Raw genomic sequence first — 16,038 nt, 5'->3', positions numbered from 1 at the left:
TCTACCCATCTTTCACTGAATAAGAACGAGAGTAGACTCAACCAAAATTGGATGAGAAGGGACTATATCCAGAAGGATAGGCCACGGCCAAGTTAACCTGGCAGTTTCTTCAATACGTAGCGCGTGTCTTCAGCCTGTGATTTGATAAGGTGGAGCAATCGATTCAGAATACACCAGTGAGGGGTATATTAAAAGTGAACACTGATGTAGTAAAACAAAGACTAGATACTTCCATAGATAACCTGAGGTTCGGCGGAGAGATGCGCATTATCAGGACTCAGATCAAATACGTGGTTCTAGGCGAGTAGGATTATCCCGTAAGCTACTGGCTGATGCAATGTTGTTTACCTAATGTAAATCGCTTTCAAAGCATTTATCATGTATGGCAATACAGAAGCATTATAGAAGCACAAGAAATCAACCCGGAATCAATGGACGCAAGAGCATGGAACACAAGATTGTAACAGAAGTCAGGTTGTATTAATGACAGTCTGTAGAAAGGTTCAACATAAATGTCATAAGGTCAGTAAGGTCGTTCGTGGTCGTGGCGGGTCATTCACAATTCATTTTTCATGTAAGAGTCATGGGATCATGAGTCATGGTCAAAATCATGTAATATCAGACAGTTGCAAGAAGAGAAAGAACGCATGAAAGGTATTTAAAATGCAGTTAGATCATCACGCCAGGAGACCGCCCACGCATGGAGCGTCTGTCAGAAACGGACCAATTCTCTTCAACTTCGTCAGGATAGATCGTCCTTGGCGTTTGGTGGTTTAAGCTCTGGGTGCGTTGTGGGCGGGAATACGAATCAAAATGGGAGCGCGAGTTGGAGCGGGAATGGCCCTTCGACATTGACTTGGAGCGTTCTTTACAGACTTTATGCATCTCAGCTCGCTCACGGCGTTTGTGGTCGAAGTTTCTCCATTCTGCTATGGCGGAGTTGATACCCAGGGCGGCAACCCCGACACTGGCGATGTCGGAGAGCTGGTTCTTTCGTCGGCGGTGGCGGGCCTCCTCTCTTGACATCTCACCCTCTCTCACCTGCTTTGCGCGTTCTTTGTGTTTTTCCATGCTTTCGGTTAGGGAATGAGCTGCGTGGATAGTTGCCGCGGCCGCGAGGCCGGTAGCCCATAGTGTCTCCCGATTAAGTTTGCTGAGTTTCTTGCGATCATCGGTACTGTCATCCGTGTCAGAATCAATCTGCTTTGTATCGCGTGATTGGTCTTGTGTGCTTGTGCTTTGGGAGCCAGGGCGCGAGTAGTGCCCCACGGTCGTCTGATCGTAGTTCCCTTCGGCTCTGGCTCCCGGCTCGGGGAGGTAATAAGCTCGACTCACATCTCTGGAATGCCTTGTCCGCGGCGGGCTCGGATGGCGGCGATAATATTCGTCACTACTGTAGCCATCATCCGAGTAATCATCGTACCGTGAAGATCGGTGGTGACGACGGCGCCGATCATCCTTGTCGCTCCGGTCACTCTTATCGTCGAGGCCCAGAGCTGCCATACCTTTGTTGATATAGTCAGAAACGCTCTTGCTCCGCTTGTGGCGAGGACGAGACCCGTAACTGTCGTAGCTATCTCTAGAGTTGGAGCGGTGACGAGGCCGAGATCGGGAATGGGACTTTTGGAACCGATCGTAGGCCTCCTTCCCTGCAGCAGCTAGGATGCCCGCAATGGCGGCGTCCTTGGCCTTGCCTCGGCCCTTGGAGCGGGAACGGGAGCGAGAGCGTCTACGAGATCTCGAACGAGAGCGTGATCCATTGACGACACGGTTTGTAGCGAGGCCAGCAAGCGTAGATTCAAGGATATGGCGTTTGGAGTGTTTGTCAGGGTTCCGGTCAACTATGCCATCGGTGCCTCCAGCAGCCAGCGCAGCGGTCAGAACGCGTTTTCCTTTAGCACCGGACCATTCACCGGGTTCCTTGCGTGCGCGAAACGCCTCAATTGCCCCAGCAGCTAGAGCGGCCTTAACTGCTTGGGCGATGCGCGCCTCGCTCTTGTCGCGGTGGTGGTGGTGACCTCCACGGGAGGGAGATGGCGAATACGAGTAAGATCTGTGGTGGCGGCCACGGGAACGGCCGCGCTCGTTGTCGCGATGCTTGGATCCCGCCGAAGCAGCCCCAGCTCCTAGACCAAGGGCGCCGAGTGCACGCTCTGACAAGGATCTTCGACGACGGGGCGGCGAGCGGCTACTTGACGGCGAATAGTCGTACTTTTCACGGCCTTTTGGTTCAGTCAGTCTTACCTGGTCTTGTTCAACCTAAGGATTGGTACACGCACGCCGCTCATCATGATGTCTGGATCGTCGGGAGCGCGACTCGTATCCGTCGTACGGGTCGTCGTAGTGATCTGCCGAGTGTGCCTTGTGACGGCTCTTGCGTGAGCGCTTCGAGTCGTAGTCGCCGTGCCCATATTCGTATGCGTCTCTCGCAGGATGGTCTCGGTAGTATGCGTCCCTGGTTCCGCCAGTGGGGGCGGGGTTGGCATGTGGCATGACAGCCGTGGAGTGACTCCCGCCGTGCGTGGTCCCGTAATAGTAGGGCGTCTCGGGATACTCTGCGGGAGGGTATGGTGGTCGGCTATCGTAGTAAGCCATCGCTAGAGAGTAAGGTAAGAGAAACTAAATGAAAAGAGAAGAATCACTGGCTCAGTAGTTCATGGAGATGATCTAATCGACGGCCGTGACTGCAGTGAAGGATAAAAGGAAGAAAGAGATCATGAGGCCGGGCACAGAAGAGCAACCCAGCTGTTTTAAGTGTGACCAGCCGCTGGCGAGCGAGGCGGGGCACCAGCCGCAGTCACGGACTCTGACGTAACCGCGCACTTCTTTATCCCTTCTGTCTCCGAGAGTCACTGGCTGCGTTCAAGCCACAAATCACGAGGTTCGAGATCAGCTTCCATTGTATCATCTGTGGCTGGCGGCCGACGGCCATCTCCGTTCATTGAAACCAGGTGACCAGGTTTAACATACCGTCATCCGCCGCAGAGACGGCGGCTCAGGCGCGTTTCTTAGTGGACAGATAAATCAGACTGAATTCATCATGATGTTCGGGCTATAGTACAATCGCCTATAGTAGGAATTTTCAAGTGGTCTGATGTCATATTTATTCTTAAAGCCTAGTACCAGTCTCGAACATTTCTAAAGTCACTGACTGTACTGATAGGGACTCACTAGTTCGAGACAAAAAGCAATAAGTCTGGTTTACTCTCTAGGTAGGCATCAGATAGCTCCACAGTCCCTCCCGCTGGGACCGCGGGTTCCTGATCCAACTGCTCTCTACCTCACTCTATGCTTGGCACATGTTCCATGGTTCCACGCGACTATTGGAAGGCAAAGAGTGAACATTATTCAGGACAATCAAACCCTCTGGGTATCATATGATTGGGGCTCAACTGAGCCTAACTGACGTCGCTTTGTTATAGTACATGCCTCTGGCCCTGGGCCATGATCTTCAGGCCCTTCATGACATAAGAAGACAAACAAAGAAAAGTAAACGCTGATAGCTGATATATGCAGGTCTTATGCGAAAAAGAATACGGCAAAAACAAATAAACAATGCAATGGAAGATGAACGAAGAGAGAAAAAAAAAATTCACGCTGCTGGGAAGCATAAGTCTATCCAGTTCTATCCGTCGTTTTTCAGACGGCGAGAAGAAGAGAAAAGAATAGTAAGGCAGTAGAAGGATGCAGAAGGTCATGTCTCAGCAGCCACCTGCCTTTAACGGCTGTCGTTTCGCTCAGCCTTCATTGTATAGAAGGAACCAGGTGAGCGCGTCGGCCGTATGAGTTCCATCAATGCCTGGACCGCGATGGTCTTTTGAGGAAGAGAAGTCCTCTCAGGGCCTTATTTGTGGGCCTTTTGTGATGGCAGGAGACGTCGCGGTGACCGCATCACACCGAAATCATCGTCCTCATATTATCGTAGGCAATCATATCTCCGAAACCATGCGTCAAATTGCTAATGATCGTACAATCGGTTCGTTCTCCTGGCCGCCCACTCCCGGCTAGCATCGCTACTCCGCGACGTCGAATTAGCAGACATTTCTTCGGAATGTGTCCGATGCGTCCGGATATGCTGTTTCATGTTGTCCTTCCGGGTGAACGCCTTGTTGCAAATCGGGCAATGTACGCTCTTCTCCCCCGTGTGTTTCTTGCCGTGTCGTGCTGCATGCCCTGATGTCGTAAAGGTCGCAGTGCAGGCGTGGCTGGCAGCGAACGGACAGGGATACTTGTTCTTGCGGGCTGGTTTAGCGCCAACAGACTCCTTTGACGTGCTAGCGATCGACGTTTGAGGTGATGGGGGTTCGGCCATGGAGTTACCACTGAGCCGTTTGTCGGGACGCGGGTGATAAGCATACGGATCGTGCCTAGCGTAGGGGTGGTAGTAGGAGCCCGTGCCTGAGCTAGCTGTATAGTCGTATGAAGAACAATCTGATGAACCCGGTGAGGCTGCCCTGGTAGCCTCGGTGACTGGGTCGAATGCTTGTCGCATTACCCGCGGTGATGGTGAGTCAGAGTATGTGCGACCATAATGATACTCTGACGTGCTTTTTGCTGAAGGCGGTTCTAATTGATACTGTGATGATGTGGGATAATGTGTCGGAATCCCATATGTTGATCGAACGGCAAATGCCGGGTTATCATCATTGTTCAAAATAGACACAAAACTTGACCTGCAGCTGGACATCTCCCTGAAACTAATAGGCTGATAAGAAAAGAAAGACAAGAAGAGTGACAACCTTTAAGCAGACAGTCAGCTCGGGCTTCCCCCAGTCAGATACGAACGGTGGGATAAGAAGAAGTGGTGGTGGTATGAAACTCTATAAGCAGAGAATAGGGAAACAAAAAAGGAGAAAAAAAGCATGAGCAGGAAAAAAAGAAAAGAAAAGCAAAGAAAAGAAATGGGTAAGAGGACACACACCAGCAGAATCCGTAGATGTTTGTGGTTTCGCCCGTGTAACACGCCCTTCACGATCTGTAGACACCAGACGGCGCAGATCTGACAGCAAACCGATCGATTATTCGAGACCGGCTGCCTTGCTTAGAGGGTGTAGTCGTCTCCACAAGACTCGATGGATAATCGGATCTCAGTCAGCTTTGTTCCGTTGTACTCACGGGAGGCTGCGTGAGTGCGAAACCCGCGGGTCGACGAGCCGGATCAATGCAGCAATGTATTGTCTCTTAGCAGGCCCTGGTCCAAGCTGAGATAGGAAATTGGAGGTGTGGTAGACGGAGATTGTGAATTTGACCAGCAGGTAGTAGTGGTATCTACCCAGGAAGGTTTCAGGCGGGAAAAAGAAATGTGGTGCCAAAACTGATTTGCAGCAGTCTTCCAGAGAATACAGAGAGGCGAGAGAATCGACGATGAGAGTGGGGAGGTGCGAGAGTGGTGAGAGCGCGAGTAGAGAGGAGGGATGTAGAAGGAGTGAAGGAGATAATAAAGTAGGAACAGATAGATAGATTAAGAATAATATAGGAAAAGCATCCATCTTGAAACCGGGCCAGGGTCTCTGAGAAGCTCTGACCATACGAGTTAGTGTGTGCACTTTAGTTCGTCTTGGAGCCCACTGTGGACTCGAGCTTCATGGCTGTGGACCGTCGCTAGGCAGCATAATTCTCGTCTAATCAACTCTGGAGATATTTCCTGTCATTTTGGTCATATTCTGGCCAATTGATCTTGGTCTCACGCACGGCTTTGCTAAAATTGTCCCCATAACATCGAATTTGGCGGCATAAATCTCAACGAGGCTGCTCCCACCGTCCTGGCAGGCCTGCCAGTCCAGCGTAAGCGATTTCTCCGAAGTAGAGCCAGACTCCACCCGCCTTACTCAGTCCCCGGGCCCGGCCCTTGAAACGTTTAGACGAGTACGTGGTATTCACGAATAGTATCATCTCAGCCACAAACCCGTAATCCTGCTCCATCAGCCTGTTTGAAGAGGCGTCGAACCCCTTAGCCTTCAGGGCCTCACCCCTCCCCAGCCCGCACTATGGGCAGACCTAACCCATTTGATCCCTGCCTAGTACGTGTCCCTGTCGTCAGCAATAGCACTAAGTATACGGCCAATCTAGCAGCAATCTGAAGGCTACGTAAGTTCGGGATAGCATGAGAATAACGCCTTGACTGTTGGTCCTTCCAGCCTCGTCATCAAATGAGGCGAATCCTCGACCCATACCCAAGGATGCTAAGGCTTGGTCTGCTTATCACGCGAGAATAGCAGGTAACAGTAAGCTGGGCGCAGCGACCGTCTTTCAGGGTATAACTACCCGCCCAGACCCGGTATTAAAAATACCGTAAGACCGAGCCAGGTACGTGCCTATCATTCCCTATTCCGGTAAGGTTAGAGCCCTGTGGACAAGCTTTTAACCACGCTGCTGAACCGCGGGTGGTGGTGCTATCTGCATTAGTCTGTGACAGAAGGGTCCCCTACTACTGTACGGAATAGTAAGCGCTGACCGATATACCACTGACATAAGAAGAGCTCGCCATCTACCCACGGACCTCATCCAGTTGACGTACCGACTGCGTGACCGGTCGTTGCTGTGCCTCGCTCATGCTGCGGTACAGCCAGGCCCCGGGTGTAAATCCGAGTCCGAATGCGAATGCGAATGCGAAATCCGAGCTCGGATTTAAGAAAGGACACGAAACACTCCATGTTGGGACCACAGTTGGGTTATTTTCGGTAAATTATAATAATATCTTATAATTTGCGCTGATTAATCGGCAGTGGGTACGGTTCGAGCGGAGCCCGGCACAAGTCCCTGGCTCATTACCTTGCACAAATTATGAATATTGCGTTGTATGTGCATAACTTACGACCCTCGATACCTTTATCCGTGTTTGATTTCAACTGATTATCTGGTCGAGTCCACATTTCGTATAAGGATATGCAAGAGAATAACTTTACAATATTGATATCACCCATTGATGATACCTTTGTTCTCAAAAAGTAAATGCAAAGCGCAGGCTAACGCGGCATGATTTTCATGAATCGTGCGTCCCCTTCGCCGTGTTTGTCCCTTCACGGACGGTGTGGCTGAAGAGGCTTACGTATCTAAGCGAATGTCTAAACTCTATCGCTGAACAAGCCGTTATTTTGTGCTTTGAGGCCATACCAACCCCCGGAACTATGGGCTTCTTTCGGTTAGACGGTCACATCCGCGCATTGTAGACTACGCCGTACACGCGATGCATACGTACGCCTTCCCCATCTACGCCGTACATGGTCTAGTCCACAGAGATAAGGTGTTCCTGCCTCATCCTAGCTAGAGCTTAGCCTGCGCAGCGGCAGAACCCAGAACGTTAGTGAAGCCCATACATACACAGTAAGTTACGTACCCGACTCGGAGTACTTCATCTCCGCCTAGGCAGCCACTGAAGGTAAATGTGTTCTCGCAGCGGAGCTTGGGAGAGGCAGTCAGGACACGCAGGTCGACTCGTGCTTCCCCTCACCGGCCCACAACGACAATTGCACAATTTTATGCCGGGCCCCGCGGATAAACCCACAGGCAAGATTTCAGCCTGGAACTTTAGACGATCGAGTCCCTGAACGCAGTGGGTCCATGTCTAAATCCTGAAGGTCTGAGGGCCTGAGGACGCTGAGACGCCAGGTTTTAGCACAGACTCTGATCATGCCAGAGGCTGGGCATTCACGCCGCTCGGCGAAGCAACGCTAGCTGAATGAAGCAGGAATCACGGATCTCGAATCAGCAACACTGATGTTGCGACAAGTACCCCGTGTGGGGAGGGTAACTGCTATTCTCCTAAACTGAAAAGATCGTCAACGAAAGTAATATCCTGCAATTTTGACTTTGGATCGAGGATGATCCTGAATCTCTGCCGTGCCGCCTATATCCATATACGGTTAGTGGACGACCCCTGCTCTGAACTGACGCTATTCAACGAGGCGCCGTCCAATCTTCTTGGCATACTCTGTATTGGCATAAGGCTGACCCTGTCTTTTAAGAGACATCTGAGCCAATGGGTGAATCTGCGCCTGTCGAGTCCACTTCAAGGTCTCAGGTGTGCAACCACAGACCGAATCGATTGTACACCGAGTATGCGGGTGTTAGGTAACAATAATCCAGCGACTCGGCGGCCTTGGGTGTCAGTTCACAGTTGAGACTCGAAAGTTCGGTTGAAGCTGAAGAGCCCGGCTGGCGATTTTCATGGAGTTGAATCAGGGTCTTCGGGGTAAAACAAATCAGCGTGAATTATGTGGATCGTGGACCATGCCTCGTGACGATCTTGTCTCTTGGACGGTCTAGTTATTAACCATCTCAACGAAACACGGGTAGAGACAACATAGTTTGACATTACGCCAATCCCATCCTGCAATTTCACGCCACCTCAAGGACAGCGAGGTGGGAGACCATAAGAAGAAGGGACCAAGTTGTGTAGCACTTTCCAACTCGGGGTCGGAAACAAGAAGTCAAGACCTTGGGACTTAGGTAAGAGAAGAGATGTGAGTGGCCTAGAAGCCAGGCGGGCACGGTCGGAGTCGCTCAATACGGATACGAGCTTGGGAACTTATTCGCTGTTGGGTGCTGACAAAGTCTCAAGGATCTGGCCCAGAAAGCCAAGGAAGACTAGAGAAGAAACAGGGGCCTGCCGGTTACCTTGCTGAGCCGGACTCTGGGGCTAGAGATCTTATCCACGGGCTCACGACGGGGAGTCAGGGACATCGGCTGAAGGCTCTTGAACTAAAAAACGAGGGAATGAGGGAGAAAGGCGTTCGAAGTCAAACGAGAGGAATCTAGAAGCTGTGGAGACGGACGAGCTGTTTCCGCTGACAAAGCATGCTAAGCGCACGGTATTTTTGGTAAAGTTACAGGGTGGTCACGGACTGAGGGCCAAGGTCAGCTTTAAGGATCGTCAGGGTCTGCCGTGGTCAAAAGCAGAAATTGGAGTGAAAATCCAGAAGGATGTTCACTGAGCCGTGGATGAACTGAAATATCGTCTGTATATTTCCGTAATTTACTAATAACCTCGCAGTCTCGGAGACTTCATATCACCATTGCCGATTCTTCTTTTAATCTTTCTGGAACTTCTACTGTCAACCACATGACACGGGAGCCAATATTTTCTTCCGTACCCACTATCTATTGGTCTTCTCTCACAAATTCCCATTTCGCCCTTCGGCGGCCCTTTCAATTCCCTGCCCACATTCAGCACTACTGCATGGCCATAAGTTTCTGCTTATAGTGGGGATTTCGCAAACAAATCAGCAGTCGCAAAATCTCCTACCCGACTCGCATTTCGGCACTGTGCCCTAACTGCTTCTCACCAGGATGATCATTGATCAGCAAGAATGGCTCTTTTTACTCCATATCTACATACCACATTTACATCATATCTACATACTAAACATCACTCCATGTCTCTACCCGTGGAAATCACCTCCAATGTGCAACAATTCGGATTTACAAAGAAACAAACCCGATAGTCGAACTTTGGCCCTGCAGCCTCATTACTTCGAGCTACGTAAGCCGAGTCGTCACGCAGTGGGGTTTCTGGTCTTTTGATAATTGACTAGGTATGGACTGCGTGCAGCCCCGGCTTGGGTTCGGCGAGTGCCAGGACTGGGAGAGGTCAAACCAATCAACCACAATCACTAAACCCGATGATTGGGATTTGCTGCAATTGGAAGAGCTGTGGGGTGTGGGTGTTTGTGGGTGTTTGTGGGCGTCCCCATCTGCTTTGTGATTTCTGGGAGTCGGGTTGTGGCTGCGTCGGTCGCCTACACGTATGCCACACCCTCGTCCTCTACCTTTATCAAGCTACGGCCAGGCTTGCGTTACAGAGTCCGAACTTGCGACTGACTAAAGAGGCCGCCCCGACTACTGATTTCGGAGCTAGCACCAGTCTAGTCAGGCTGAGAAGCCCTGAAAATATTGAGGAGCTAAAACGGCCGAGCTAGCGGACAAGGGAACCCGACCCCGAGCCAACCAGATGGAATCGTCTCGAGCCCTGCTCCGAGATTCTGGCTATCTGCGTTGAAGCTGAGAGTTAGCTCGCTCACTACTTACGTAGGCGCATACGAATGCCCTAGTTTAGGTGGGGTTAGCTTGTTTGTATAGTACGACTGCAAGCGCCGAGCGGTCTTAGGTTCGCCGTGGTACCAGTCTACGAAGCATTGGGCGGCTACCGGGACGTTGACACGAGAGCACGAGGGACCTGTGTTTGGTATCGTGTCGGATTGAATGGCGATGGCTGGTCTGAGATTTGATGGCGGATGGCATGAGCTCCGGATGCCGTGGCTTCGTCACCTTCCTGAGCTGCCGCAACTGCAGGGCTTGGCCAAGCCACCAGGAAGTTCAGAAGCAAGAGTCATGCTCGCTGCTTGATTGCGTGTTCATCTCGCCTATGACTAGATGCTCTTCCCATCCGGCAAGAGGCTACGGATAAGAGTTGCTGAATGCTGGTGCACGGCAACCGGGACGCTAGGTAGGTTTTGGTATCTCGTAGCTTTACAACCTTTGACGCACTTATCTGATCGTGAGCGGTGATTGACTGTCTCTCCGGCCAGATCATTCAATTATACTATGCTATACTCTGTATTCAGACCAGCTTTAATCATAGCTTGTACTGCCTATGAGTGCAAACGGGTAGGTACATAGTACCTGCAGAACGTATGCAGTCCAACTCAGAACGCTGGGCAGAGCTCTGGTCTCAATAGGTATACCCCTACAAGATCAAATACTCACAGCGTGTACCGTAGTTCTAATTCAACTGGCATAGCCCATACCAGCCCGAGGTCCTTCCATTGTTCACTCTTCATCCTCCCTCCTCTGTCCTCGCACCTGCTTTCATCCAATCCAAGTCAAACGCCATCATTTCAACTCCCTTTTGATCTCCCCCTCCCTTTCTAGCTCCTCGAGCACCTTATCAACAGTCCTCATTCCCTCCATCGCCGCCGGCGCCCCACAATAAACAAGCGTATGCATAACCGCCTCTCGGATCTCCAGCTCAGACAGCCCATTTCTCACAGCCCCGCGCACATGCACTCCCAATTCCAGCTGGCGGTTCAGCGCGATCAGAATTCCAATATTCATTAGACTCCGCTGCTTACGGTCAAGCCCGGGCCGGTTCCAGATCGAGCCCCAGGCAAACTCGGTGATGGCTTCTTGCATTGGGAATGTGAATGCGTTGCTGTTGGACAATGAGCGGTTAACGTGCGCGCTGCCGAGGACGGATTGGCGGGTTTGCAAGCCGGTTTGGTAGAGGGATGAGCCTAAGGGAGAGGACCCCTCCTCTCCCGAGGATGGTGATTGTGCTTCGGCTTGCGGTTCATTCTGGGCGGACATTGTGGTGATGTTATGCTGTTCGATTCAGTCAAGGTAAGGTATCTTGCCGATGAGACTTGGAGCACCACTGATTATCTTCGTTGATCTTAGCTAGGTTTGAATTTCGACGTCGATTGCACCAATGCTGTCATAGTCATCGCGGGCGGAGACAGATCCATGGCGGGGCATTTTCGCGATCAAAACAACTCTACCCTTTCTACTTCGAAGATATCAAACCCTTTGAGTGTATAGACAAGGATACATACTTAATTTGACCTTATCTACCCAATTTACAACGTCAAGAACGTCAAGATACTACACGAATGACAAACCCAAACGCTAGAGTCAGAGAACCGGCAGTTGCAGACGGGCATATCAGACACATCCCGAGATCCCGACCGCCACCTCCAGGCACTCTACAAGCTCGATTATCGACTGTTAAACAAACCACTAGATCGAAACGCGAGTTGGACATTCCAACGCGAAAGCCCCAAGCTAGTGCCTCTGTCTCAGAGCCATGGAATGCTCAGGGCTTTGCTAGAACCCCTTGTTTCAACTGATCCAAGCTTCAAGTGCAAGCTTTGACTGAATAGACAGGATTTTCAGCGGAAATTCCCGCCTTCATAGGAAATGGCTTTGAGTCGAGTCAAATCTAAGGCCAATTTCTAGACAGAATATGGTCAGCAGAGATACTCCAAAAATTGGTCAGTTAATTGGAGTGCAGACGTTTATGCATTGCCTCTTCAAAACGGACCGTGCTTGGCTCGGACGAACTAGGCACTGAGTCTACTTCTATGGGGATGGGCAGGGTAGGTTGGGAACTGCCTGCATGCCAGCGGAGCGACGCCACCCCTAGCAACGAAACGACGCCTTCATTCCACACGCCTGTTCGATATATCCGTCAGGATGGAGCATCTAGCTAGTGGTTATATCTAGGCAACTTGCAGTTTCGGATTCGCTTCGTACGGCCACATCTCACCATCTCCAACCACTTGTATAGATCTACTACCAGGACGACGACAGCGATGACACCACAACAATCATGGGCCACCTTAGTCCTTGGTTTCACCATCTTCATCTCACCCTTAACAGCCTTTCCCATCCCCATCCCAGCAGAAAACGCTATACGTCCTGAAACAGCGGGGGAGATCCAAGCCCGATCTGCAGTCCCTGACCCCGTACGTCAAACCTCGTCATGCCCTACCGGACCAGTGCTACTTTATTTGTATTGTGAAATAGATGCAAACCACTAATACCAACAATAGAGATTGATCCCCAACGAGACAGACTTGATGGCAGCCATCCTCGCAGGACTGGGCATGCAGGAGCTGGAGAAATTCAACAAATTGCATACGGACATGAATGGGCAGGATAGTGGTGCGACGATGGTGATTGACGATAGCCGTGCATCTACGCCCACTGTGACGGAGCTTGAGAACAACGTTGACAATGGGAAGGAGAAGGGCATGGATACAGCTAAGGATGATGCAAATGCCGCGAAGGACCCTGAAGGCTTTGTTGATACGCTCTTTGAAGTTTTGAAGAAAAAGTTTCGAGAGGCGATCAATGGGAGTGACGAGATTGGATTGGTGTAGTTGGTGGAGCGCCGATTGACTATTATACTTATTATATTTTAGCTACTCTTTATGGATTCGTTGGGATAGGTCTTTCTGTTTGGAGTATTGGAAGAGTTTAGCGTTATGAGTGACGATACTGCAGGAAATGACACTAATGAACGCGGTTGCTTCAACGATTATATTTCAGAAGAGGATGTTTAAGCATATCCGTGGCTATTAGTCCGCTGTCAGGAAAAGTATCCTAGCCTGGCAGAAGGGTGAAAACCTCTTCTCCTGAGTTTCGCGGCACGGTTAGGCTGAGATTTCGTTCCATCAGGCCTTCTTGGGCCCAACTGCAATAGGCCACGTCCCGGTTGACGACGGAATAACCTAGGCCAAGATGAGAACTACGCTTGAGATGAGAGCATGAGCCGCGTCTAACAAGGTCTAGCCTTGTCGCTCTTGAATGACCATTAACTTGTAGGCAGGGTTAATTTCCAAGGGTCCAACACCTGTAGAACGCCGTCCTTCAAGGTGCAGTGACACCTCCACCTCGCTGCGTTTTCCTCGAGGACTACAAGTTATACGAAGCAAAGCCGATTGGGTGCCTATGAGTGGCTGCCCGCAAACCTTGAGACCGTCCGATCCGGGTGACACAGAGCACAGTTACGCAAGGAGACCCTCGCACCTTTAGCAGATATGATCAGATCGAAGAGTCCGGGGGATCTAAATCATGTCATCGGTGATGTGGTAGCCCGGGAAACGCCAGCTTGGCAGCGCGAGCTGGCAGTCTCAACGGCACCTACAGGCCGGCGAAGGCAGTGTGACAACCATATTGAAATTGAACCTGGAAGAACTAGGATTATTGTTAGCCTGATCCAACAGCGTTTTGGACAAAGCGTGCCACGGAAGAGTATTTTCAATCAGGTCAAGTGTAGTAGGTCAACACGCAATCTCACAGAAGCCTGGAGATTGTCGGAATTGCAGAATTCTTGAAGTGATCATCATTGAAGCAGTGCGGTGTTGAGGCAAGGATAACCTGGTTATAACTTACTCAGTAACGCTAATGTGCTGTTGTTGATTTATGTTTTGTTGTAGTTTGTGGGTTGGAGGTTGGAGGTGTGCGAAGCTAAAAAGAACAAAAGTGGTGGACAATAGCCTCATCACGTGCCGGCTGTATACTCGACTCCAGACGCCAGCATCACGTCAAGCAAACCCTGGATTTCTCCCCAATCCAAATCTGCTCGCTACCTTATTGCCCCCGCTCTTGACCCATCAATTCGCTCATTCCGCCCGTCCACATTACTCCCCGTTCCCAATGGCCGATTCTCCTGGCTCCCCCCTCTCCTCCGTTGCCTCCGACGACATGTCGGACCGCGACGATCCCAAGCAGGGCGTCTCAACACCATCATCTAACATGCCCCCGTCAAAGCGACGCCGCACCGGCATGGCTTCCTGGGACCGTAACACACCCGTGTCAACTTCCTTCCAGGATGAGCTACCTCCGCCTCCGTCCCCGTCGTCTTCTATATCGTCCGATACGTCCGGCGAAATTCCCAACTCACCCAACACTCTGTCGCTCATAGGGGCAAACCAAGACGAGGACTACAGCGGGTTCTGCAACGACCAGGTTACCGTGTGCCGATGGGAAGGATGTGATTTTAAAGACCTCGGGAACATGGACGACTTGGTCCAACACATCCACAACGAGCATGTCGGTAGCCGGCAGAAGAAATATTCCTGCGAATGGTCCGATTGTACTCGGAAGGGTCAAACGCATGCAAGCGGCTACGCGCTACGTGCGCACATGAGGAGCCATACGAGAGAAAAGCCCTTCTACTGCGCGCTCCCTGGTATGTTTTATTACCCCTTCGCTTCTTTACCATTTGTTTCGCGTAACAATGAGCTCAACGCGATGCTTACAATCCGACCAGAATGTGATCGCAGTTTCACCCGTTCCGATGCCCTCGCAAAGCACATGAGAACCGTACACGAGACTGAGGCCCTGCGCCCGTCTGACCCTGTTCCCAAACGTCACGATATCCTCTCGTCCGGCGGCACACCTGTTGGCACCCCAGCCTCCAAGCTCCAGCGCATCAAACTGAAACTATCACACCCACCTCGCGACGATTCAGAGCAATACAGCGAAGGTGTCAACGACGACACAGCCGGCACTGAGGACCTTGACGAGTTTGAGGTTCCTGAGTTCAGTTCTGACACTGGATTCGACGACCACGAGCTCGAAATGAACCCACATCAGTTATACAGGCTTCTCCGCAGGCAAATCCACTGGGCAGAAAAAGAAGGTGCAGATCTCAAGAGCACTTGGGAGAAAATTAGACCGAAGAGGAAACAGGCGTGGTTGGAGAAAGAAGCTATATTCGATGACTTGATGGACGCAGAACTCCGGCTTCTTAGCACGCTGGTCAGCGCGGAGGGCGCCACTGGGCAGACGTCTGTTGTTCCAGCAAACGGGATGCCCGAAAATCCAGCGCACCCTATAGCGGCCGCAGGTTACCAAATCCCGCCGTGATATCTCCTGCCTTGTAGGCCTGTTATATTCTACGCTCTCCTTTACTTCCTAAGCCAGGGACCGTTTTGAGGTTTTTTTTTTTACGCTTTCTGTCTTCTATCTGTCTTTACACGTAAGAAAGTGCGGGTAATGGGAGCTTAGGCTCGGCGGGTTTTCATACTTTGTTCATTATTCTGGCGCTAGATCATTTCAGTACTTGGTCTTATTATCACAGCATACCTGGACTATAAATACCTAATCAGAGGGTTACACACTGCCACTAATTATAAGATTACACGAAGTAGAGTCTGTCCCATCATGTATTCTCAAGTTCCTAACACTTTTCTCGAGTTATATCTGTTACCCGACAGGGTAGGTAGCCAGCCACCAAAGCACCCCACTTCGCCCAGGAAGGTATAGGTGAATCATAACAGAACATGCTAAATCACAGTTGGCGCAGTAGAGATAGAAACAACGTCTAGCAACATTTCAGCATATCTCCCAGAATGAATAAGAGTAGGATACATGAATGCCCGTAAACATCTGACCCCAACGCCAGCGCAGATAGGAAGGGGTTCGGATCTAGATGATGATAATAGTATAGGTGATGGAGGTAAGTAGAGGTAGCGCTGATGAAGAAGATATGGTTGGTCAAATACAGTTGAGCCTGAACCCGAGCCCGGATCG

At 50.8% G+C, this 16,038-nt stretch overlaps 5 protein-coding genes across 5 annotated transcripts, besides 1 other annotated feature; 2 read left to right on the top strand and 3 right to left on the bottom strand.

The window, feature by feature from the left end:
* Window positions 1-16,038: part of a sequence feature (contig 1.17 1271..347844(-1)) that runs on past both edges of the window.
* Window positions 344-2,713, bottom strand: ANIA_01250 (uncharacterized protein). The gene is made up of 2 exons (XM_653762.2): window positions 2,280-2,713; window positions 344-2,222 (listed from the first exon to the last, which is right to left on the bottom strand). The coding sequence occupies exons 1-2, from the start codon at window positions 2,593-2,595 to the stop codon at window positions 670-672; spliced, it is 1,869 nt and encodes a 622-aa protein (XP_658854.1). The 5' UTR covers window positions 2,596-2,713; the 3' UTR covers window positions 344-669.
* On the bottom strand, window positions 3,351-4,687 carry ANIA_01251 (C2H2-type zinc finger protein; the record flags this gene model as incomplete). The annotated part of the gene is made up of 1 exon (XM_050613182.1): window positions 3,351-4,687. One exon carries the CDS (start codon window positions 4,685-4,687, stop codon window positions 3,959-3,961), a length of 729 nt encoding a protein of 242 aa, XP_050469016.1. The 3' UTR covers window positions 3,351-3,958.
* On the bottom strand, window positions 10,831-11,398 carry ANIA_01252 (uncharacterized protein; the record flags this gene model as incomplete). The annotated part of the gene is made up of 1 exon (XM_653764.2): window positions 10,831-11,398. The coding sequence occupies exon 1, from the start codon at window positions 11,302-11,304 to the stop codon at window positions 10,831-10,833; it is 474 nt and encodes a 157-aa protein (XP_658856.1). The 5' UTR covers window positions 11,305-11,398.
* Window positions 12,309-12,878, top strand: ANIA_01253 (uncharacterized protein; the record flags this gene model as incomplete). Its single annotated transcript, XM_653765.1, has 2 exons — window positions 12,309-12,461; window positions 12,549-12,878. The coding sequence occupies 2 exons, from the start codon at window positions 12,309-12,311 to the stop codon at window positions 12,876-12,878; spliced, it is 483 nt and encodes a 160-aa protein (XP_658857.1).
* Window positions 14,158-15,372, top strand: ANIA_01254 (C2H2-type zinc finger protein; the record flags this gene model as incomplete). The annotated part of the gene is made up of 2 exons (XM_653766.1): window positions 14,158-14,692; window positions 14,774-15,372. 2 exons carry the CDS (start codon window positions 14,158-14,160, stop codon window positions 15,370-15,372), a joined length of 1,134 nt encoding a protein of 377 aa, XP_658858.1.

The sequence above is a fragment of the Aspergillus nidulans genome, chromosome VIII (genome assembly GCF_000011425.1).
Source record: "Aspergillus nidulans FGSC A4 chromosome VIII".
In the NCBI taxonomy this organism is placed as follows: domain Eukaryota; kingdom Fungi; phylum Ascomycota; class Eurotiomycetes; order Eurotiales; family Aspergillaceae; genus Aspergillus; species Aspergillus nidulans.
Note: the sequence above shows the minus strand (reverse complement) of the source record. Positions and strands in the feature narration are given on the sequence as shown.